We start from the raw sequence: 26,624 nt of genomic DNA on the forward strand, positions 1-26,624 counted from the left end.
GTATCATAAGGGTATTTATACTGTGAGTCTCATTATCATGAGGGTACTAATACTGTGAGTCTCAGTAACCTAAGGGTATTTATACTGTGAGTCTTAGTAACCTGAGGGTACTTATACTGTGAGTCTTAGTAACCTGAGGGTACTTATACTGTGTCTCAGTTTCATGAGGGTATTTATACTGTGAGTCTCAGTATCATGAGGATATTTATACTGTGAGTCTCATTATCATGAGGGTATTTATACTGTGAGTCTCAGTATCATGAGGGTATTTATACCGTGATTCTCAGTATCCTGAGGGTATTTATAATGTGAGTCTCAGTAACCTGAGGGTACTCATACTGTGAGTCTCAGTAACCTGAGGGTACTCATACTGTGAGTCTCAGTAACCTGAGGGTACTTATACTGTGAGTCTCAGTAACCTGAAGGAACTTATACTGTGAGTCTCAGTATCATGAGGGTATTTATACTGTGAGTCTCAGTATCATGAGGGTATTTATACTGTGAGTCTCAGTAACCTGAGGGTACTTATACTGTGTCTCAGTATCATGAGGGTATTTATACTGTGAGTCTCAGTATCATGAGGGTACTAATATCGTGAGTCTCTGTAACCTGAGGATACTTATACTGTGAGTCTCTGTAACCTGAGGGTACTTATACTGTGAGTCTTAGTAACCTGAGGGTACTTATACTGTAAGTCTCAGTAACCTGAGGGTACTTTTACTGTAAGTCTCAGTAACCAGAGGGTACTTATACTGTGAGTCTCAGTAGCCTGAGGGTACTTATACTGTGAGTCTTATTAACCTGAGGGTACTTATACTGTAAGTCTCAGTAACCTGAGGGTACTTATACTGTGAGCCTCAGTAACCTGAGGGTACTTATACTGTGAGTCTTAGTAACCTGATGGTACTTATACCGTGATTCTCAGTATCCTGAGGGTACTTATACTGTGAGTCTCAGTAACCTGAGGGTACTTATACTGTGTCTCAGTATCATGATGGTATTTATACTGTGAGTCTCAGTATCATGAGGGTATTTATACTGTGAGTCTCATTATCATGAGGGTATTTATACTGTGAGTCTCAGTATCATGAGGGTATTTATACTGTGAGTCTCAGTATCATGAGGGTATTTCTACTGTGAGTCTCAGTAACCTGAGGGTACTCATACTGTGAGTCTCAGTAACCTGAGGGTAATTATACTGTGAGGCTCAGTAACCTGAAGGTACTTTTACTGTGAGTCTCAGTATCATGAGGGTATTTATACTGTGAGTCTCAGTATCATGAGGGTATTTATACTGTGAGTCTCAGTAACCTGAAGATACTTATACTGTGAGTCTCAGTATCATGAGGGTATTTATACTGTGAGTCTCAGTATCATAAGGGTATTTATACTGTGAGTCTCATTATCATGAGGGTACTAATACCGTGAGTTTCAGTAACCTAAGGGTATTTATTTTGTGAGTCTCAGTAACCTGAGGGTACTTATGCTGTGAGCCTTAGTAACCTGAGGGTTCTTATACTGTGAATCTCTGTAACCTGAGGGTACTTATACTGTGAGTCTCAGTATCCTGAGGGTATTTATACTGTGAGTCTCAGTATCATGAGGCTATTTATACTGTGAGTCTCAGTATCATGAGGGTATTTATACTGTGAGTCTCAGTATCATAAGGGTATTTATATTGTGAGTCTCATTATCATGAGGGTACTAATACCGTGAGTCTCAGTAACCTAAGGGTATTTATACTGTGAGTCTCAGTAACCTGAGTGTACTTATACTGTGAGCCTTAGTAACCTGAGGGTTCTTATACTGTGAGTCTCTGTAACCTGAGGGTACTTATACTGTGAGTCTCTGTAACCTGAGGGTACTTATACTGTGAGTCTTAGTAACCTGAGGGTACTTATACTGTGAGTCTTAGTAACCTGAGGGTACTTATACTGTGTCTCAGTTTCATGAGGGTATTTATACTGTGAGTCTCAGTATCATGAGGATATTTATACTGTGAGTCTCATTATCATGAGGGTATTTATACTGTGAGTCTCAGTATCATGAGGGTACTTATACCGTGATTCTCAGTATCCTGAGGGTATTTATAATGTGAGTCTCAGTAACCTGAGGGTACTTATACTGTGAGTTTCAGTATCATGAGGGTATTTATACTGTGAGTCTCAGTATCATGAGGGTATTTATACTGTGAGTCTCAGTAACCTGAAGGTACTTACACTGTGAGTCTCCGTATCATGAGGGTATTTATACTGTGAGTCTCAGTATCATAAGGGTATTTATACTGTGAGTCTCATTATCATGAGGGTACTAATACCGTGAGTCTCAGTAACCTAAGGGTATTTATACTGTGAGTCTCAGTAACCTGAGGGTACTTATACTGTGAGCCTTAGTAACCTGAGGGTTCTTATACTGTGAGTCTCTGTAACCTGAGGGTACTTATACTGTGAGTCTCTGTAACCTGAGGGTACTTATACTGTGAGTCTTAGTAACCTGAGGGTACTTATACTGTAAGTTTCAGTAACCTGAGGGTACTTATACTGTGAGTCTCAGTAACCTGAGGGTACTTATACTGTGAGTCTTAGTAACCTGAGGGTACTTATACTGTAAGTCTCAGTAACCTGAGGGTACTTATACTGTGAGTCTCAGTAACCTGAGGGTACTTATACTGTGAGTCTTAGTAACCTGATGGTACTTATACTGTGAGTCTCAGTATCATGAGGGTACTTATACTGTGAGTCTTAGTAACCTGATGGTACTTATACTGTGATTCTCAGTATCCTGAGGGTATTTATACTGTGAGTCTCAGTAACCTGAGAGTACTTATACTGTGAGTCTCAGTATCATAAGTGTATTTATACTGTGAGTCTCATTATTATGAGGTTATTTATACTGTGAGTCTCAGTAACCTGAGGGTACTCATACTGTGAGTCTCAGTAACCTGAGGGTACTTATACTGTGAGTCTCAGTAACCTGAAGGTACTTATACTGTGAGTCTCAGTATCATGAGGGTATTTATACTGTGAGTCTCAGTATCATAAGTGTATTTATACTGTGAGTCTCATTATTATGAGGTTATTTATACTGTGAGTCTCAGTAACCCGAGAGTACTTATACTGTGAGTCTCAGTATCATGAGGGTACTTATACTGTGAGTCGCAGTATCATGAGGGTATTTACACTGTGAGTCTCAGTAACCTGAAGCTACTTATACTGTGAGTCTCAGTAACCTGAAGCTACTTATACTGTGAATCTCAGTATCATGAGGGTATTTATACTGTGAGTCTCAGTAACCTGAGGGTATTTATACTGTGAGTCTCAGTAACCTGTGGGTATTTATACTGTGAGTCTCAGTAACCTGTGGGTACTTATACTGTGAGTCTCAGTATCATTAGGGTACTTATACTGTGAGTCTCAGTAACCTGTGGGTACTTATACTATGAGGCTCATTATCATGAGGGTACTTAAACGGTGAGTCTTAGTATCATGAGGGTATTTATACTGTGAGTCTCATTATCATGAGGGTACTTATACTGTGAGTCTCAGTATCATGAGGGTATTTATACTGTGAGTCTCATTATCATGAGGGTACTTATACTGTGAGTCCCAGTATCATGAGTGTATTTATACTATGAGTCTCAGTAACCTGAGGGTACTTATACTGTGAGTCTTAGTAACCTGAGGGTACTTATACTGTAAGTCTCAGTAACCTGAGGGTACTTATACTGTGATTCTTAGTAACCTGAGGGTACTTATACTGTGTGCCTCATTATCATGAGGGTATTTATACTGTAAGTCTCAGTATCATGAGGGTATTTATACTGTGAGTCTCAGTAACCTGTGGGTATTTATACTGTGAGTCTCAGTAACCTGAGGGTACTTATACTGTGCGTTTCAGTAACCTGAGGGTACTTATACTGTGCGTCTCAGTAACCTGAGGGTACTTATACTGTGCGTCTCAGTAACCTGAGGGTACTTATACTGTGTGCTTCAGTATCATGAGGGTATTTATACAGTGAATCTCAGTAACCTGTGACACTGTATGTGCTGTAGGTTCTGCACTGTGACTCTGTATTTATACTGTGAGTCTCATTATCATGAGGGTACTAATACCGTGAGTTTCAGTAACCTAAGGGTATTTATTTTGTGAGTCTCAGTAACCTGAGGGTACTTATGCTGTGAGCCTTAGTAACCTGAGGGTTCTTATACTGTGAATCTCTGTAACCTGAGGGTACTTATACTGTGAGTCTCAGTATCCTGAGGGTATTTATACTGTGAGTCTCAGTATCATGAGGCTATTTATACTGTGAGTCTCAGTATCATGAGGGTATTTATACTGTGAGTCTCAGTATCATAAGGGTATTTATACTGTGAGTCTCATTATCATGAGGGTACTAATACCGTGAGTCTCAGTAACCTAAGGGTATTTATACTGTGAGTCTCAGTAACCTGAGTGTACTTATACTGTGAGCCTTAGTAACCTGAGGGTTCTTATACTGTGAGTCTCTGTAACCTGAGGGTACTTATACTGTGAGTCTCTGTAACCTGAGGGTACTTATACTGTGAGTCTCTGTAACCTGAGGGTACTTATACTGTGAGTCTTAGTAACCTGAGGGTACTTATACTGTGAGTCTTAGTAACCTGAGGGTACTTATACTGTGTCTCAGTTTCATGAGGGTATTTATACTGTGAGTCTCAGTATCATGAGGATATTTATACTGTGAGTCTCATTATCATGAGGGTATTTATACTGTGAGTCTCAGTATCATGAGGGTACTTATACCGTGATTCTCAGTATCCTGAGGGTATTTATAATGTGAGTCTCAGTAACCTGAGGGTACTCATACTGTGAGTCTCAGTAACCTGAGGGTACTTATACTGTGAGTCTCAGTAACCTGAAGGTACTTATACTGTGAGTCTCAGTATCATGAGGGTATTTATACTGTGAGTCTCAGTATCATGAGGGTATTTATACTGTGAGTCTCAGTAACCTGAAGGTACTTACACTGTGAGTCTCCGTATCATGAGGGTATTTATACTGTGAGTCTCAGTATCATAAGGGTATTTATACTGTGAGTCTCATTATCATGAGGGTACTAATACCGTGAGTCTCAGTAACCTAAGGGTATTTATACTGTGAGTCTCAGTAACCTGAGGGTACTTATACTGTGAGCCTTAGTAACCTGAGGGTTCTTATACTGTGAGTCTCTGTAACCTGAGGGTACTTATACTGTGAGTCTCTGTAACCTGAGGGTACTTATACTGTGAGTCTTAGTAACCTGAGGGTACTTATACTGTAAGTCTCAGTAACCTGAGGGTACTTATACTGTGAGTCTCAGTAACCTGAGGGTACTTATACTGTGAGTCTTAGTAACCTGAGGGTACTTATACTGTAAGTCTCAGTAACCTGAGGGTACTTATACTGTGAGTCTCAGTAACCTGAGGGTACTTATACTGTGAGTCTTAGTAACCTGATGGTACTTATACTGTGAGTCTCAGTATCATGAGGGTACTTATACTGTGAGTCTTAGTAACCTGATGGTACTTATACTGTGATTCTCAGTATCCTGAGGGTATTTATACTGTGAGTCTCAGTAACCTGAGAGTACTTATACTGTGAGTCTCAGTATCATGAGGGTATTTATACTGTGAGTCTCAGTATCATAAGGGTATTTATACTGTCAGTCTCATTTTCATGAGGTTACTAATACCGTGAGTCTCAGTAACCTAAGGGTATTTATACTGTGTGTCTCAGTAACCTGAGGGTACTTATACTGTGAGTCTCAGTAACCTGAGGGTACTTATACTGTGAGTCTTAGTAACCTGAGGGTACTTATACTGTGAGTCTCAGTATCATGAGGGTACTTATACCGTGATTCTCAGTATACTGAGGGTATTTATACTGTGAGTCTCAGTAACCTGAGGGTACTCATACTGTGAGTCTCAGTAACCTGAGGGTACTTATACTGTGAGTCTCAGTAACCTGAAGGTACTTATACTGTGAGTCTCAGTATCATGAGGGTATTTATACTGTGAGTCTCAGTATCATAAGTGTATTTATACTGTGAGTCTCATTATTATGAGGTTATTTATACTGTGAGTCTCAGTAACCTGAGGGTACTCATACTGTGAGTCTCAGTAACCTGAGGGTACTTATACTGTGAGTCTCAGTAACCTGAAGGTACTTATACTGTGAGTCTCAGTATCATGAGGGTATTTATACTGTGAGTCTCAGTATCATAAGTGTATTTATACTGTGAGTCTCATTATTATGAGGTTATTTATACTGTGAGTCTCAGTAACCCGAGAGTACTTATACTGTGAGTCTCAGTATCATGAGGGTACTTATACTGTGAGTCGCAGTATCATGAGGGTATTTACACTGTGAGTCTCAGTAACCTGAAGCTACTTATACTGTGAGTCTCAGTAACCTGAAGCTACTTATACTGTGAATCTCAGTATCATGAGGGTATTTATACTGTGAGTCTCAGTAACCTGAGGGTATTTATACTGTGAGTCTCAGTAACCTGTGGGTATTTATACTGTGAGTCTCAGTAACCTGTGGGTACTTATACTGTGAGTCTCAGTATCATTAGGGTACTTATACTGTGAGTCTCAGTAACCTGTGGGTACTTATACTATGAGGCTCATTATCATGAGGGTACTTAAACGGTGAGTCTCAGTATCATGAGGGTATTTATACTGTGAGTCTCATTATCATGAGGGTACTTATACTGTGAGTCTCAGTATCATGAGGGTATTTATACTGTGAGTCTCATTATCATGAGGGTACTTATACTGTGAGTCCCAGTATCATGAGGGTATTTATACTATGAGTCTCAGTAACCTGAGGGTACTTATACTGTGAGTCTTAGTAACCTGAGGGTACTTATACTGTAAGTCTCAGTAACCTGAGGGTACTTATACTGTGATTCTTAGTAACCTGAGGGTACTTATACTGTGTGCCTCATTATCATGAGGGTATTTATACTGTAAGTCTCAGTATCATGAGGGTATTTATACTGTGAGTCTCAGTAACCTGTGGGTATTTATACTGTGAGTCTCAGTAACCTGAGGGTACTTATACTGTGCGTTTCAGTAACCTGAGGGTACTTATACTGTGCGTCTCAGTAACCTGAGGGTACTTATACTGTGCGTCTCAGTAACCTGAGGGTACTTATACTGTGTGCTTCAGTATCATGAGGGTATTTATACCGTGAATCTCAGTAACCTGTGACACTATGTGCTGTAGGTTCTGCACTGTGACTCTGTATGTGCTGTAGGTTCCGCACTGTGACTCTGTATGTGCTGTAGGTTCCGCACTTTGACTCTGTATGTGCTTTAGGTTCCGCACTGTGACTCTGTATGTGCTGTAGGTTCCGCACTGTGACGCTGTATGTGCTGTAGGTTCCGCACTGTGACGCTGTATGTGCTGTAGGTTCCGCACTGTGACTCTGTATGTGCTGTAGGTTCCGCACTGTGACGCTGTATGTGCTGTAGGTTCCGCACTGTGACGCTATATGTGCTGTAGGTTCCGCACTGTGACGCTGTATGTGCTGTAGGTTCCGCACTGTGACGCTATATGTGCTGTAGGTTCCGCACTGTGACGCTGTATGTGCTGTAGGTTCTGCACTGTGACGCTGTATGTGCTGTAGGTTCCGCACTGTGACTCTGTATGTGCTGTAGGTTCCGCACTGTGACGCTGTATGTGCTGTAAGTTCCGCACTGTGATGCTGTATGTGCTGTAGGTTCCGCACTGTTACTCTATGTGCTGTAGGTTCCGCACTGTGATTCTGTATGTGCTGTAGGTCCTGCACTGTGACGCTCTATGTGCTGTAGGTTTTGCACTGTGACGCTGTATGTGCTGTAGGTTTTGCACTGTGACGCTGTATGTGCTGTAGGTTCTGCACTGTGACGCTGTATGTGCTGTAGGTTCCGCACTTCGACTCTGTATGTGCTGTAGGTTCCGCACTGTGACGCTGTATGTGCTGTAGGTTCTGCACTGTAGGTTCTGCACTGTGACGCTGTATGTGCTGTAGGTTCTGCACTGTGACTCTGTATGTGCTGTAGGTTCCGCACTGTGGCGCTGTATGTGCTGTAGGTTCCGCACTGTGACTCTGTATGTGCTTTAGGTTCTGCACTGTAACGCTGTATGTGCTGTAGGTTCTGCACTGTGACGCTGTATGTGCTGTAGGTTCCGCACTGTGACTCTGTATGTGCTGTAGGTTCTGCACTGTGACGCTGTATGTGCTGTAGGTTCTGCACTGTGACGCTGTATGTGCTGTAGGTTCCGCACTGTGACGCTGTATGTTCTGTAGGTTCCGCACTGTGACTCTGTTTTGGCTGTAGGTTCCGCACTGTGACACTGTATGTGCTGTAGGTTCTGCACTGTGACGCTGTATGTGCTGTAGGTTCTGCACTGTGACGCTGTATGTGCTGTAGGTTCTGCACTGTGACGCTGTATGTGCTGTAGGTTCCGCACTGTGACGCTGTATGTGCTGTAGGTTCTGCACTGTGACGCTGTATGTGCTGTAGGTTCTGCACTGTGACGCTGTATGTGCTGTAGGTTCTGCACTGTGACGCTGTATGTGCTGTAGGTTCCGCACTGTGACGCTGTATGTGCTGTAGGTTCCGCACTGTGACGCTGTATGTGCTGTAGGTTCTGCACTGTGACGCTGTATGTGCTGTAGGTTCTGCACTGTGACTCTGTATGTGCTGTAGGTTCCGCACTGTGACGCTGTATGTGCTGTAGGTTCTGCACTGTGACGCTGTAGGTTCCGCACTGACGCTGTATGTGCTGTAGGTTCTGCACTGTGACTCTGTATGTGCTGTAGGTTCTGCACTGTGATTCTGTATGTGCTGTAGGTTCTGCACTGTGATTCTGTATGTACTGTAGGTACCGCACTGTGACGCTGTATGTGCTGTAGATTCTGCACGTGATTCTGTAGGTTCTGCACTGTGATTCTGTATGTGCTGTAGGTTCTGCACTGTGACGCTGTATGTGCTGTAGGTTCTGCACTGTGATTCTGTATGTGCTGTAGGTACCGCACTGTGATTCTGTATGTGCTGTAGGTTCTGCACTGTGATTCTGTATGTGCTGTAGGTTCCGCACTGTGACTCTGTATGTGCTGTAGGTTCTGCACTGTGACTCTGTATGTGCTGTAGGTTCTGCACTGTGATTCTGTATGTGCTGTAGGTTCTGCACTGTGATTCTGTATGTGCTGTAGGTTCTGCACTGTGATTCTGTATGTGCTGTAGGTTCTGCACTGTGATTCTGTATGTGCTGTAGGTTCTGCACTGTGATTCTGTATGTGCTGTAGGTTCTGCACTGTGATTCTGTATGTGCTGTAGGTTCTGCACTGTGATTCTGTATGTGCTGTAGGTTCTGCACTGTGATTCTGTATGTGCTGTAGGTTCTGCACTGTGATTCTGTATGTGCTGTAGGTTCTGCACTGTGATGCTGTATGTGCTGTAGGTTCCGCACTGTTACTCTATGTGCTGTAGGTTCCGCACTGTGATTCTGTATGTGCTGTAGGTCCTGCACTGTGACGCTCTATGTGCTGTAGGTTTTGCACTGTGACGCTGTATGTGCTGTAGGTTTTGCACTGTGACGCTGTATGTGCTGTAGGTTCCGCACTGTGACGCTGTATGTGCTGTAGGTTCTGCACTGTGACGCTGTAGGTTCCGCACTGACGCTGTATGTGCTGTAGGTTCTGCACTGTGACTCTGTATGTGCTGTAGGTTCTGCACTGTGATTCTGTATGTGCTGTAGGTTCTGCACTGTGATTCTGTATGTACTGTAGGTACCGCACTGTGACGCTGTATGTGCTGTAGATTCTGCACGTGATTCTGTAGGTTCTGCACTGTGATTCTGTATGTGCTGTAGGTTCTGCACTGTGACGCTGTATGTGCTGTAGGTTCTGCACTGTGATTCTGTATGTGCTGTAGGTTCTGCACTGTGATTCTGTATGTGCTGTAGGTTCTGCACTGTGACTCTGTATGTGCTGTAGGTTCCGCACTGTGACTCTGTATGTGCTGTAGGTTCTGCACTGTGATTCTGTATGTGCTGTAGGTTCTGCACTGTGATTCTGTATGTACTGTAGGTTCCGCACTGTGACTCTGTATGTGCTGTAGGTTCTGCACTGTGACTCTGTATGTGCTGTAGGTTCTGCACTGTGATTCTGTATGTGCTGTAGGTACCGCACTGTGACTCTGTATGTGCTGTAGGTTCCGCACTGTGATGCTGTAGATTCTGCACTGTGACGATGTATGTGCTGTAGAAATCACACTTTGACACTTTGTAGTCTAGGTAATAAAATACCAGATGCAATAAGCAGAACAGGATTTTTGTCAATATGAAATCTTTATAATTCAGACAGATTACAGTTATGAGTTGTTGTTTCCATACTTTGTTTTGCACGACCTCGGCAGCTTATAAACACGTGCACTTTTTCAGGATCGTAATGATGGAGATCTGGAGAAGATAAAGAGTGCACTGATTTTATGTTATGGCTATGTGACCGTTTACGCTCCTGGTGAGCTGGTGTTACCACGAATAGAATCTGACATTCTGCGTAACGTCTTCCTGTACTTCCACTCCAAGGTGAGTACCAACAACTGAGCGCAGCAACTTGTAAGTGTGTTAGATCCACAGATATGTAGTGTTCTGTGCTGTATGTGCATGTGCGCTGTGTGTGACTTGCTGTATGTGCACTGTATGTCACTTGCAGTATGTGCATGCGCACTGTGTGTCACTTGCTGTATGTGCAAATGCGCTGTATGTCACTTGCTGTATGTGCATGCCCGCTGTGTGTCACTTGCTGTATGTGCATGCGCGCTGTGTCACTTGTTGTATGTGCATGCGCGCTGTGTCACTTGTTGTATGTGCATGCACGCTGTGTGTCACTTGCTGTATGTGCATGCGCGCTGTGTCACTTGCTGTATGTGCATGCGCGCTGTGTGTCACTTGCTGTATTGGCATGCGCGCTGTGTGTCACTTGCTGTATGTGCATGCGCTCTGTGTGTCACTTGCTGTATTTGCATGCGCACTGTGTGTCACTTGCTGTATGTGCATGCACTCTGTGTGTCACTTGCTGTATGTGCATGCACTCTGTGTGTCACTTGCTGTATGTGCATGCACTCTGTGTGTCACTTGCTGTATGTGCATGCGCGCTGTGTCACTTGTTGTATGTGCATGCACGCTGTGTGTCACTTGCTGTATGTGCATGCGCGCTGTGTCACTTGCTGTATGTGCATGCGCGCTGTGTGTCACTTGCTGTATTGGCATGCGCGCTGTGTGTCACTTGCTGTATTGGCATGCGTGCTGTGTGTCACTTACTGTATTGGCATGCGTGCTGTGTGTCACTTACTGTATTGGCATGCGTGCTGTGTGTCACTTACTGTATTGGCATGCGTGCTGTGTGTCACTTGCTGTATTGGCATGCGTGCTGTGTGTCACTTACTGTATTGGCATGCGTGCTGTGTGTCACTTACTGTATTGGCATGCGTGCTGTGTGTCACTTACTGTATTGGCATGCGTGCTGTGTGTCACTGTATTGGCATGCGTGCTGTGTGTCACTTACTGTATTGGCATGCGTGCTGTGTGTCACTTACTGTATTGGCATGCGTGCTGTGTGTCACTTGCTGTATGTGCATGCAGATAGATACAGATATAGTTACGGATGGATGGATGGATGGATGGATAGGTACAGATAGATAGGTACAGACAGAAGATACAGATCGATAGAAAGATAGATAGATAGATAGATAGATACAGGTAGATAGGTGGATAGATAGATAGGTGGATAAATACAGATAGATAGATAGGTACAGACAGATAGAGAGAGAGAGAGAGATAGATAGATACAGGTAGATAGAGATAGATAGATACAGGCAGATAGATACAAATGGATAGATAGATAGATACAGACAGAAGATACAGATAGATAGATAGATAGATAGATAGGTGGATAGATACAGATGGATAGATACAGATAGATATAAATAGATACAGATAGATATAAATAGATACAGATGGATGGATAGATAGATAAATAGATACAGATAGATACAGACAGATGCAAATAGATACAGATAGATGATAGATAGATACAGATAGATATAAATAGATACAGATGGATAGATAGATAGATACAGATAGATATAAATAGATACAGATGGATGGATAGATAGATACAGATAGATATAAATAGATACAGATGGATGGATAGATAGATAAATAGATACAGATAGATAGATAAATAGATAGATAGATATAAATAGATACAGATAGATATAAATAGATACAGATGGATAGATAGATACAGATAAATAGACTGATACAGATAGATAGATAGATAAATAGATACAGATAGATAGATACAGACAGATGGATGGACAGATAGATACAGATAGATAGATAGATAGATATAGACAGATGGATTGACAGATAGATACAGATAGATAAATAGATAGATAGATACAGATAGATAGACTGATACAGATAGATAGATACAGATAGATACATAGATAGATAGATACAGATAGATAGACTGATACAGATAGATAGATACAGATAGATACATAGATAGATAGATAGATACAGAGAGATGGATGGACAGATAGATACAGATAGATAGATACAGATAGATAGATAGACTGATATAGATAGATAGACTGATATAGATAGATAGACTGATATAGATAGATAGACTGATATAGATAGATAGATAGATACAGATAGATAGATACAGATAGATAGATACAGATAGATAGATAGATAGATAGATACAGATAGATAGATAGATAGATAGATAGATACAGATAGATAGATGGATAGATACAGATAGATAGATAGATACAGATAGATAGATGGATAGATACAGATATATAGATAGATGGATGGATACAGATAGATAGATACAGATAGATAGATGGATAGATACAGATATATAGATACAGATAGATACAGATATATAGATGCATATAGATACAGATAGATAGATAGATAGATAGATACAGATAGATAGATTATAATGCTGCATTTCTCAGTAAAGATCTCATTACTGTGCTCTGTTGTTTTCCCCTCATTTTGTGCTTTGCCGGATTTATTTCTAATAATTTGTTCTCCTGGTTTTACCCATTAGGTTCTGGGAATAAAAGTAGAGCCCAAGGTAAAGTGTGCTGAGCAGTGCTGCTCTCCCCTCTCTGCCTCTACCAAGCAGTGCTGCTCTCCCCTCTCTGCCTCTACCAAGCATTGCTGCTCTCACTCTCTGCCTCTACCAAGCAGCGCTGCTCTCCCCTCTCTGCCTCTACCAAGCAGCGCTGCTCTCCCCTCTCTGCCTCTACCAAGCAGCGCTGCTCTCCCCTCTCTGCCTCTACCAAGCAGCGCTGCTCTCCCCTCTCTGCCTCTACCAAGCAGCGCTGCTCTCCCCTCTCTGCCTCTACCAAGCAGCGCTGCTCTCCCCTCTCTGCCTCTACCAAGCAGCGCTGTTCTCCGCTCTCTGCCTCTACCAATCAGCGCTGCTCTCCCCTCTCTGCCTACATCAAGCAGTGCTGCTCTCCCCTCTCTGCCTCTACCAAGCAGTGCTGCTCTCCCCTCTCTGCCTCTACCAATCAGCGCTGCTCTCCCCTCTCCTCTCCCCTCTCTGCCTACATCGAGCAGCGCTGCTCTCCCCTCTCTGCCTACATCGAGCAGCGCTGCTCTCCCCTCTCTGCCTACATCGAGCAGCGCTGCTCTCCCCTCTCTGCCTACATCGAGCAGCGCTGCTCTCCCCTCTCTGCCTACATCGAGCAGCGCTGCTCTCCCCTCTCTGCCTACATCGAGCAGCGCTGCTCTCCCCTCTCTGCCTACATCGAGCAGCGCTGCTCTCCCCTCTCTGCCTACATCGAGCAGCGCTGCTCTCCCCTCTCTGCCTACATCGAGCAGCGCTGCTCTCCCCTCGCGCTGCTCTCCCCTCTCTGCCTACATCGAGCAGCGCTGCTCTCCCCTCGCGCTGCTCTCCCCTCTCTGCCTACATCGAGCAGCGCTGCTCTCCCCTCTCTGCCTACATCGAGCAGCGCTGCTCTCCCCTCTCTGCCTACATCGAGCAGCGCTGCTCTCCCCTCTCTGCCTACATCGAGCAGCGCTGCTCTCCCCTCTCTGCCTCTACCGAGCAGCGCTGCTCTCCCCTCTCTGCCTCTACCGAGCAGCGCTGCTCTCCCCTCTCTGCCTACACCGAGCAGCGCTGCTCTCCTCTCTCTGCCTACACCGAGCAGCGACGATTTCCTTTTTCTTTCAGTGTCAGTTATTTCTAATCAATATTTGTACATAGTGTCTCTTGCTGAACGCTTGTAAACTATTTATGGAATAGCGTCCTGGTTATATGAAATACACTGATTCATAATTCTATGGTTACAAAATACCAGTGAAGTTCAGAGTAATTATGGTTGAAGATGAGCGTTAAAGTTAAACAGCAGATTTTATTTTTAAAGTCAACTTAAAAACTATCAGTGAAGTGAATATCATTCACGTAATAGAAATAGGTTAGTGCAAAGGTCTACAATGTAGAAACATAGATTGTGATGGCCCAGTATTTCCTAAAAGTATAAACCTTTGTTTTGTAAAATGATGATGGCCCACCGTCATCCATAAGGGATCTCCCGCTACTAGGAGGAGGTCAAGAACCCATATCAGAGCTTAAAATCCCTCCCTTGGTTTTGTTCTTGGCCTGGTAGGAGATGGTTAAGAATAGAGGGGTTTCCAGCTACTTGCTTATAGATTTAAAATGGGAGCTCAGACCCAGAGTCCCTGGGAATTATCATTCATAAAGAAGACAGAAGAGAAATGTCACAGCAGCGGAATGATGCAGGAACATAGGAATACCTTTTATGTGCACAGCATAGGACTTCAGCCATAACCACCCTCAGGCGCCGCAGGGATCTGTCCTTAGCCTCCCCCTGAGGGACACAGGTATTTCCTACTTCACTGAATGGGCTCTCTACTGGATACTGCTGCAGCTGCATGACATTAACATGCCTGGTAAGCCAGTGGAGGGGTGCTGCGTAACGTAAGTGACTTTACACAGCACACAGATTTGTAGGTACTCGGACACAGGTACAGCATAGCCAGGGGACTTCGCTTGTACTCCTCATCACACACTTTTTTCTTTTTTTTTGCTCTTTACCTAACCTTTTCTTATTAGGGACACAGTCAGGTAAGACTGAGGCCATTAAGAGCCCTCTGACAGCTCTGGGGAACCATTTCGGACACATTATATTAAATAGGTCCCTGGCCCCTTAAAAAAACACTAACTGCTCTGTGCGGTTAGCGGTTACTTAGTACACCATCCAGTTTAGCAAAGAGGGCGCACTGTTTTTGTCAATTACATGTACAATGGTGCTTGGTGCAATCTTTGTTTAAAATAACTTTCACAGCTTCTATGTGTCATTAGTGCTTCACCAGGTGGTAGCCCCGCCCCCTCAGCTTCTATGTGACATTAGTGCTTCACCAGGCGGTAGCCCCGCCCCCTCAGCTTCTCGGGCTTCCATCTTCACTCAGGAGCTGTTGCTAGGCAGAAAAACAGCTCAGAAAACTTCGAGGTAGTAATTACTTATTTAGTACATTTTTCTCCCAGCTTTTTCTCTTGCAGGGGCTGCCAGGGGATTACTTGGGCTAAAAGTCTGGAGCCTGAGAGCAATTGTGCATTCACTATTTCTCTTGTTAAGTGTATCCAGTCCACGGATCATCCATTACTTGTGGGATATTCTCCTTCCCAACAGGAAGTTGCAAGAGGATCACCCACAGCAGAGCTGCTATATAGCTCCTCCCCTCACTGCCATACCCAGTCATTCTCTTGCAACTCTCAACAAAGATGGAGGTAGTAAGAGAAGAGTGGTGTTTTATAGTTAGTTACTTTCTTGAATCAAAAGTTTGTTATTTTTAAATGGTACCGGAGCGTACTATTTTATCTCAGGCAGTATTTAGAAGAAGAATCTGCCTGCGATTTCTATGATCTTAGCAGAAGTAACTAAGATCCACTGCCGTTCTCACATATTCTGAGGAGTGAGGTAACTTCAGAGGGGGAATGGCATGCAGGTTTTCCTGCAATAAGGTATGTGCAGTTAACATTTTTCTAGGGATGGAATTTGCTAGAAAATGCTGCTGATACCGGATTAATGTAAGTTAAGCCTTAAATGCAGTGATAGCGACTGGTATCAGGCTTATTAACAGAGATACATACTCTTATAAAAGTGTAATATAAAACGTTTGCTGGCATGTTAATCATTTTTATATATGTTTGGTGATAAAACTTATTGGGGCCTAGTTTTTTTCCACATGGCTGGCTTGATTTTTGCCTAGAAACAGTTTCCTGAGGCTTTCCACTGTTGTACTATGAGTGGGAGGGGCCTATTTTAGCGCTTTTCTGCACAGCTAAAATTACAGACAGAGACACTCAGCTTCCTTCTGCATGATACAGGACATCTCTGAAGGGCTCAAAAGGCTTCAAAAGTCGTGTTTGAGGAGGGTAACAACCACAGTAGACCTGTGGCAGTTGTTGTGACTGATTTTAAAAACGTTTTTGTCATTTATTATTCCGTTTTTGGTATTAAGGGGTTAATCATCCATTTGCAAGTGGGTGCAATGCTCTGCTAACTTGTTACATACACTGTAAAAATTTCGTTAGTGTAACTGCCTTTTTTCACTGTTATTTAACATTTTGTCAAAATTTGTTTTTTTTAAAGGCGCAGTAACGTTTTTTATATTGCTTGTTAACTTGGTTTAAAGTGTTTTCCAAGCTTGCTAGTCTCATTGCTAGTCTGTACAAACATGTCTGACACAGAGGAAACTACTTGTTCATTATGTTTAAAAGCCATGGTGGAGCCCCATAGGAGAATGTGTACTAAATGTATTGATTTCACCTTAAACAGTAAAGATCAGTCTTTATCTATAAAAGAATTATCACCAGAGGGGTCTGTCGAGGGGGAAGTTATGCCGACTAACTCTCCCCACGTGTCGGACCCTTCGCCTCCCGCTCAAGGGACGCACGCTAATATGGCGCCAAGTACATCAGGGACGCCCATAGCGATTACTTTGCAGGACATGGCTGCAATCATGAATAATACCCTGTCAGAAGTATTAGCCAGATTGCCTGAATTAAGAGGCAAGCGCGATAGCTCTGGGGTTAGACGAGATACAGAGCGCGCAGATGCTGTAAGAGCCATGTCTGATACTGCGTCACAATATGCAGAACCTGAGGACGGAGAGCTTCAGTCTGTGGGTGACTCGGGGAGACCTGATTCAGAGATTTCTAATTTTAAATTTAAGCTTGAGAACCTCCGTGTATTGCTTGGGGAGGTATTAGCTGCTCTGAATGACTGTGACACAATTGCAGTGCCAGAGAAATTGTGTAGATTGGATAAATACTATGCAGTGCCGGTGAGTACTGATGTTTTTCCAATACCTAAAAGGCTTACAGAAATTATTAGTAAGGAGTGGGATAGACCCGGTGTGCCCTTTTCCCCACCTCCTATATTTAGAAAAATGTTTCCAATAGATGCCACTATACGGGACTTATGGCAGACAGTCCCTAAGGTGGAGGGAGCAGTTTCTATTTTAGCAAAGCGTACCACTATCCCGGTTGAGGACAGTTGTGCTTTTTCTGATCCAATGGATAAAAAATTAGAGGGTTACCTTAAGAAAATGTTTATTCAACAAGGTTTTATTTTACAGCCCCTTGCATGCATTGCGCCTGTCACTGCTGCGGCGGCGTTCTGGTTTGAGGCCCTGGAAGAGGCCATCCATACAGCTCCATTGACTGAAATTATTGACAAGCTTAGAACACTTAAGCTAGCTAACTCATTTGTTTCTGATGCCATTGTTCATTTGACTAAACTAACGGCTAAGAATTCCAGATTCGCCATCCAGGCGCGTAGGCCGTTATGGCTTAAATCCTGGTCAGCTGATGTGACTTCAAAGTCTAAATTACTCAACATTCCTTTCAAGGGGCAGACCTTATTCGGGCCTGGTTTGAAAGAAATTATTGCTGACATTACTGGAGGTAAGGGTCATACCCTTCCTCAGGACAGGGCCAAATCAAGGGCCAAACAGTCTAATTTTCGTGCCTTTCGAAATTTCAAGGCAGGTGCAGCATCAACTTCCTCTGCTTCAAAACAAGAGGGAACTTTTGCTCAATCCAAGCAGGCCTGGAAAACTTAACCAGTCCTGGAACAAGGGCAAGCAGGCCAGAAAGCCTGCTGCTGCCTCCAAGACAGCATGAAGGAACGGCCCCCTATCTGACAACGGATCTAGTAGGGGGCAGACTCTCTCTCTTCGCCCAGGCGTGGGCAAGAGATGTTCAGGATTCCTGGGCGTTGGAGATCATATCTCAGGGATATCTTCTGGACTTCAAAGCTTCTCCTCCACAAGGGAGATTTCACCTTTCAAGAATATCTGCAAACCAGATAAAGAAAGAGGCATTCCTACGCTGCGTGCAAGACCTCCTTGTAATGGGAGTGATCCATCCCGTTCCGCAGACGGAACAAGGACAGGGGTTTTATTCAAATCTGTTTGTGGTTCCCAAAAAAGAGGGAACCTTCAGACCAATTTTGGATCTAAAGATCTTAAACAAATTCCTCAGAGTTCCATAATTCAAGATGGAAACTATTCAAACCATTTTACCCATGATCCAAGAGGGTCAGTACATGACCACAGTGGACTTAAAGGATGCCTACCTTCACATTCCGATTCACAAGAATCATCGGTTACTGAGGTTTGCCTTTCTAGACAGGCATTACCAATTTGTAGCTCTTCCATTCGGGTTGGCTACAGCCCCAAGAATTTTTACAAAGGTTCTGGGCTCACTTCTGGCGGTTCTAAGACCGCGAGGCATAGCGGTGGCTCCTTATCTAGACGACATCCTGATACAGGCGTCAAGCTTTCAAATTGCCAAGTCTCATACAGAGATAGTTATGGCATTTCTGAGGTCGCATGGGTGGAAAATGAACGAAGAAAAGAGTTCTCTATCTCCTCTCACAAGGGTTTCCTTCCTAGGGACTCTAATAGATTCTATAGAAATTAAAATTTACCTGACTGAGTCCAGGTTATCAAAACTTCTAAATGCTTGCCGTGTTCTTCACTCCATTCCGCGCCCCATGGTGGCTCAGTGCATGGAAGTAATCGGCTTAATGGTAGCGGCGATGGACATAGTGCCATTTGCGCACCTGCATCTCAGACCGCTGCAATTATGCATGCTCAGTCAGTGGAATGGGGATTACACAGATTTGTCCCCTCTACTAAATCTGGATCAGGAAACCAGAGATTCTCTTCTCTGGTGGTTATCTCGGGTCCATCTGTCCAAAGGTATGACCTTTCGCAGACCAGATTGGACAATTGTAACAACAGATGCCAGCCTTCTAGGTTGGGGTGCAGTCTGGTACTCCCTGAAAGCTCAGGGTTCTTGGACTCAGGAGGAGAAACTCCTCCCAATAAACATTCTGGAGTTAAGAGCAATTTTCAATGCTCTTCTAGCTTGGCCTCAGTTAGCAACACTGAGGTTCATCAGATTTCAGTCGGACAACATCACGACTGTGGCTTACATCAATCATCAAGGGGGAACCAGGAGTTCCCTAGCGATGTCAGAAGTCTCCAAGATAATTCGCTGGGCAGAGTCTCACTCTTGCCACCTGTCAGCGATCCATATCCCGGGCGTAGAGAACTGGGAGGCGGATTTTCTAAGTCGTCAGACTTTTCATCCGGGGGAGTGGGAACTCCATCCGGAGGTGTTTGCTCAACTGGTCCGTCGTTGGGGCACACCAGAACTGGATCTCATGGCGTCTCGCCAGAACGCCAAGCTTCCTTGTTACGGATCCAGGTCCAGGGACCCAGAAGCGACGCTGATAGATGCTCTAGCAGCTCCTTGGTTCTTCAACCTGGCTTATGTGTTTCCACCGTTTCCTCTGCTCCTTCGACTGATTGCCAAAATCAGACAGGAGAGAGCATCAGTGATTCTGATAACGTCTGCGTGGCCACGCAGGACCTGGTATGCAGATCTGGTGGACATGTCATCCTTTCCACCGTAGACTCTGCCTCTGAGACAAGACCTTCTAATACAAGGTCCTTTCAATCATCCTAATCTAGTTTCTCTGAGACTGACTGCATAGAGATTGAACGCTTGATCCTATCAAAGCGTGGCTTCTCCGAGTCAGTCATTGATACCTTAATACAGTCACGAAAGCCTGTCACCAGGAAAATCTACCACAAGATATGGCGTAAATATCTTCATTGGTGTGAATCCAAGAATTACTCATGGAGTAGGATTAGGATTCCTTGGATTTTGTCCTTCCTCCAAGAGGGTTTGGACAAAGGATTATCAGCTAGTTCTTTAAAGGGACAGATTTCGGCTCTGTCTATTCTTTTACACAAGCGTCTTTCAGAAGTTCCAGACGTTGAGGCGTTTTGTCAGGCTTTAGTTAGAATTAAGCCTGTGTTTAAACCTGTTGCTCCTCCATGGAGCTTAAACTTGGTTCTTAAAGTTCTCCAGGGAGTTCCGTTTGAACCCCTTCATTCTATTGATATCTAACTTCTATCATGGAAAGTTCTGTTTCTGATGGCTATTTCTTCGGCTCGAAGAGTCTCTGAGTTATCTGCCTTACATTGTGATTCTCCTTATCTGATCTTTCATTCAGATAAAGTAGTTCTGCGTACAAAACCTGGGTTTTTACCCAAGGTGGTTTCTAACAAGAATATCAATCAAGAGATTGTTGTTCCATCATTGTGTCCTAATCCTTCTTCGAAGAAGGAACGCCTTTTACATAATTTAGATGTAGTGCGTGCTTTGAAGTTTTACTTACAAGCTACTAAGGATTTTTGTCAAACATCTAGCCTGTTTGTTGTTTACTCTGGACAGAGGAGAGGTCAAAAGGCCTCGGCAACCTCTCTTTCTTTTTGGCTTCGGAGTATAATCCGTTTAGCCTATGAGACTGCTGGACAGCAGCCCCCGGAAAGAACTACAGCTCATTCTACTAGAGCTGTGGCTTCCACCTGGGCCTTTAAAAATGAGACTTCTGTTGAACAGATTTGCAAGGCTGCAACTTGGTCTTCGCTTCATACCTTTTCAAAATTTTACAAATTTGATACTTTTGCTTCTTCGGAGGCTGTTTTTGGGAGAAAGGTTCTACAGGCAGTGGTTCCTTCCGTTTCAGTTCCTGCCTTGTCCCTCCCATCATCCATGTACTTTAGCTTTGGTATTGGTATCCCACAAGTAATAGATGATCCGTGGACTGGATACACTTAACAAGAGAAAACATAATTTATGCTTACCTGATAAATTTATTTCTCTTGTAGTGTATGCAGTCCACGGCCCGCCCTATCCTTTTAAGGCAGGTCTAAATTTTAATTAAACTACAGTCACCACTGCACCCTATGGTTTCTCCTTTCTCGGCTTGTTTCGCTCGAATGACTGGATATGGCAGTGAGGGGAGGAGCTATATAGCAGCTCTGCTGTGGGTGATCCTCTTGCAACTTCCTGTTGGGAAGGAGAATATCCCACAAATAATGGATGATCCGTGGACTGGATACACTATAAGAGAAATAAATGTATCAGGTAAGCATAAATTATGTTTTCAAGGCAGTTTCAATAAAGGTTTCAGAGGGGTTATTGAGCTTATTGTAGACGTTCTTCTACCATTTCCATCTAATACGAGGAGAGTCCACGGCTTCATTCATTACTTGTGGGAAATACAGAACCTGGCCACCAGGAGGAGGCAACACATCCCAGCCAAAGGCTTAAATACCTCCCCCACTCCCCTCATCCCCCAGTCATTCTTTGCCTTTCGTCACAGGAGGATGGTAGAGAAGTGTCGTAAGATTTTGGAATAGTCTCTTATGGAGGGTAGTACTCTTCGGGAATGGGACTGGAGTTTTAAATAGTCTCTTCAGCCTATCAGTGAGAGCATTTACGAATGTTAGGGTCTGGAGATGCAGGGAGAGTCTTTCTGCAAAACCATCCAGTCTTGTATTAACAGCTCCTTAACCAGTCAGTGTTGACGAGATTCACTGCCTGCTTTCTTCACTCAAGTCCATGTCAGGAGTGATGCTACACACTGTCAAACTTGAGAGGCCATGTTCTTGTTCCATGGCGTTGATTCTGGTAAGATCGTTTCATTTTTTATATCTATAATAACGCAAGAAGACAGGGTCACAGTGTGGCTCCTTTATCTGTATAGAATCAAGAGTTAATATCTCCGGAAGATGATTATTGAACAGGGGAGGGGGGTGTATACATAATTGTGTTTTATTGTGTTTTTGCTGCGACATGTGTGAGATGTGGCTCTGCAATGTGGAACATTCCGTTTTTTTCCTTCCTTGATTACTGTGCAGCCTATTTAGTTGGCACGCTTTTTTTCTGGCTGTGGGGGAGGTCCTGCACAGTACTCCATGTGACCGGGTGTGACCATCGGTTGCAGGAGACGTTTACAAAGTTTCTCTGTGGGCCTGGGTCATAGGAGGTGGTGAGTGCCCTGGCCATTGGAAGTATAAAGGTGCCATTTAATCCTTTTCTGTAGTCCTTATTAAAGCGCAAGCTATGGAGGACTCTGATTTGTTAGAGGGTACTCCCTCTTTAACTAAATCTAGTGCCTGTGTTTATTGTGAGGAGGTTTCGGTATCTCCGCCTGCTCAACTATGTTCCACATGCTTCGACAAAATAGTAATATCTAAAAGAAATAAAATGTTTAGTACCACTGAGCCGTCCACCTCTGAGGGTTCTTTGTCCCGTGAGGTGCGTTCCCTACATTCATCTCCGATTACACATGCAGCTCCCCATTGCACTTCTAATCCTCCTGCGGGAGGGGCCACGTTGCCACCTGATTTTGCTGAGCAGTTGCAAACGTCGGTATCTGCGGTCATTAGTGCTTTACCTTGCCCGGCCAAGCGCAAGCGAAAGGTTAAACATTTCTTTCCTTCCCAGGGGTCATCTACTCTGTTGGATGTATCTGAGACTAGATTATCCACTGATGCTGAGGATTCCGATACTTTGGAGGTCTCTCTCTCTGGTTCGAAATCTGTGGCCTCTAGCCCTCCGGCTGCGGAGGAACCAGACTTTAGGTTTAGGATGGAGAACTTACGCTTTTTGTTAAAGGAGGTGTTAGCGACTCTAGAGGTCCCAGAACCGAAGCTACCGGAGGAACCTTCTATATCTAAATTAGATAAAGTTTATGAGGACAGGGTAGTGCCCCAGACGTCCCCGGTTCCCGTAAAGATGGCAAATATTATCAAGAATGAATGGGAGAGACTTGGATCGTCTTTTTCCCTTTCTTCTTTGTTTAAAAAGTTGTTCCCGGTTCCAGATGCTCAGCTAGAATTATGGGGATCTGTCCCTAAGGTGGATGGAGCTATCTCCACGCTCGCTAAGTGCACCACTATCCCGCTTGAGGATAGTTCGTCGTTTAAGGAACCGATGGATAAGAAATTAGAGACCCTGTTAAGAAAAATGTTTCAGCACATGGGGTTTGTTTTTAAGCCTGCTTCAGAGGCGGGAGCCGCTACCTATTGGTGCTTCTCTCTGTCAGAGATGATCGAGGTGGAGACTCCCCTCGATGAAATTCATGAAAGAATTAAGGCCCTGAGGGTCGCTAATTCATTTATTTGTGATGCTAATATGCAGATTATTCGCTTTAATGCCAAGAAATCAGTCTTATCTGTTCTGGCCTGGAGGGCCCTGTGGTTGAAGTTGTGGTCTGCTGACATGACATCCAAATCTAGATTGCAGTAAGCAATATAACACATAACTATACATGTATATAATCATATAACACATAACTATGTATATAAGCACATATTACATAACTATACATGTATATAAGCACATAACTATATATGTATATAAGCACATAACACATAACTATACATGTATATAATCATATAACACATAACTGTATATAAGCACATATTACATAACTATACATGTATATAATCATATAACACATAACTATACATGTATATAAGCACATAACTATATATGTATATAAGCACATAACACATAACTATACATGTATATAATCATATACACATAACTATACATGTATATAATCATATACACATAACTATACATGTATATAAGCACATAACACATAACTATACATGTATATAAGCACATAACACATTACTATACATGTATATAAGCACATAACTATACATGTATATAAGCACATAACACATAACATGTATATAAGCATATAACACATAACTATACATGTATATAATCATATAACACAACTATGTATATAAGCACATATTACATAACTATACATGTATATAAGCACATAACTATACATGTATATAATCATATAACACATAACTATACATGTATATAAGCACATAACTATACATGTATATTAGCACATAACTATACATGTATATAAGCACATAACTATACATGTATATAAGCATATAACTATATATGTATATAAGCACATAACACATAACTATACATGTATATAATCATATACACATAACTATACATGTATATAAGCACATAACACATAACTATACATGTATATAAGCACATAACTATTCATGTATATAATCATATAACACATAACTATACATGTATATAAGCACATAACTATACATGTATATAATCATATACACATAACTATACATGTATATAAGCACATAACTATACATGTATATAAGCAAATAACTATACATGTATATAAGCACATAACTATACATGTATATAAGCACATAACACATAACTATACATGTATATAAGCACATAACTATACATGTATATAAGCACATAACGATACATGTATATAAGCACAAAAATAACTATACTGTATATGTATATAAGCACATAACTATACATGTATATAAGCACATAACACATAACTATACATGTATATAAGCACATAACACAACTATATATGTATATAAGCACATAACACATAATTATACATGTATATAAGCACATAACTATACATGAATATAAGCACATAACTATACATGTATATACGCACATAACTATACATGTATATAAGCACATAACACATAACTATACATGTATATAAGCACATAACACATAACAATACATGTATATAAGCACATAACTATACATGTATATAAGCACATAACTATACATGTATATAAGCACATAACACAAAACTATATATGTATATAAGCACATAACTATACATGTATATAAGCACATAACACATAACTATACATGTATATAAGCACATAACACATAACTATACATGTATATAAGCGCCTAACACATAACTATACATGTATATAAACACATAACTATACATGTATAAAAAGCACATAACTATACATGTATATAAGCACATAACTATACATGCATATAAGCTCATAACACATAACTATACATGTATATAAGCACATAACTATACATGTATATAAGCACATAACTATACATGTATATAAGCACATAACGATACATGTATATAAGCACATAACAAATAACTATATATGTATATAAGCACATAACTATACATGTATATAAACACATAACTATACATGTATATAAGCACATAGAACAACTATATATGTATATAAGCACATACCACATAACTATACATGTATATAAGCACATAACACATAACTATACATGTATATAAGCACATAACTATACATGTATATGCGCACATAACTATACATGTATATAAGCACATAACTATACATGTATATAAGCACATAACTATACATGTATATAAGCACATAACACATAACTATATATGTATATAAGCACATAACACATAACTATACATGTATATAAGCACATAACTATACATGTATATATGCACATAACTATACATGTATATACGCACATAACTATACATGTATATAAGCACATAACACATAACTATACATGTATATAAGCACATAACACATAACTATACATGTATATAAGCACATAACTATACATGTATATAAGCACATAACTATATATGTATATAAGCACATAACTATACATGTATATAAGCATATAACACATAACTATACATGTATATAATCATATAACACATAACTATACATGTATATAAGCACATAACTATACATGTATATAAGCACATAACACATAACTATACATGTATATAAGCACATAACTATACATGTATATAAGCACATAACACATAACTATACATGTATATAAGCACACAACTATACATGTATATAAACACATAACTATACATGTATATAAACACATAACTATACATGTATATAAGCACATAACACATAACTATATATGTATATAAGCACATAACTATACATGTATATAAGCACATAACACATAACTATACATGTATATAAGCACATAACTATACATGTATATAAGCACATAACTATACATGTATATAAGCACATAACACATAATTATACATGTATATAAGCACATAACAATACATGTATATAAGCACATAACACATTACTATAAATGTATATAAGCACATAACACATAATTATGCATGTATATAAACACATAACAATACATGTATATAAGCACATAACACATTACTATACATGTATATAAGCACATAACACATAACTATACATTTATATAAGCACATAACACATAATTATACATGTATATAAACACATAACAATACATGTATATAAGC

At 41.7% G+C, this 26,624-nt stretch overlaps 1 protein-coding gene across 1 annotated transcript in view; it reads left to right on the plus strand.

Moving 5' to 3' along the window:
• The window catches only part of MROH1 (maestro heat like repeat family member 1), a 1,587,326-nt gene that overhangs the window by 886,473 nt on the left and 674,229 nt on the right, over positions 1-26,624 (plus strand). The window contains exons 20-21 of the mRNA XM_053715983.1: positions 10,456-10,602; positions 13,145-13,171. Of these exons, the coding sequence (XP_053571958.1) occupies positions 10,456-10,602; positions 13,145-13,171 (174 nt within the window). The remainder of the gene's footprint in view (positions 1-10,455; positions 10,603-13,144; positions 13,172-26,624) is intronic.

Source organism: Bombina bombina, chromosome 5, assembly GCF_027579735.1.
Source record: "Bombina bombina isolate aBomBom1 chromosome 5, aBomBom1.pri, whole genome shotgun sequence".
NCBI classification, from domain to species: Eukaryota; Metazoa; Chordata; class Amphibia; order Anura; family Bombinatoridae; genus Bombina; species Bombina bombina.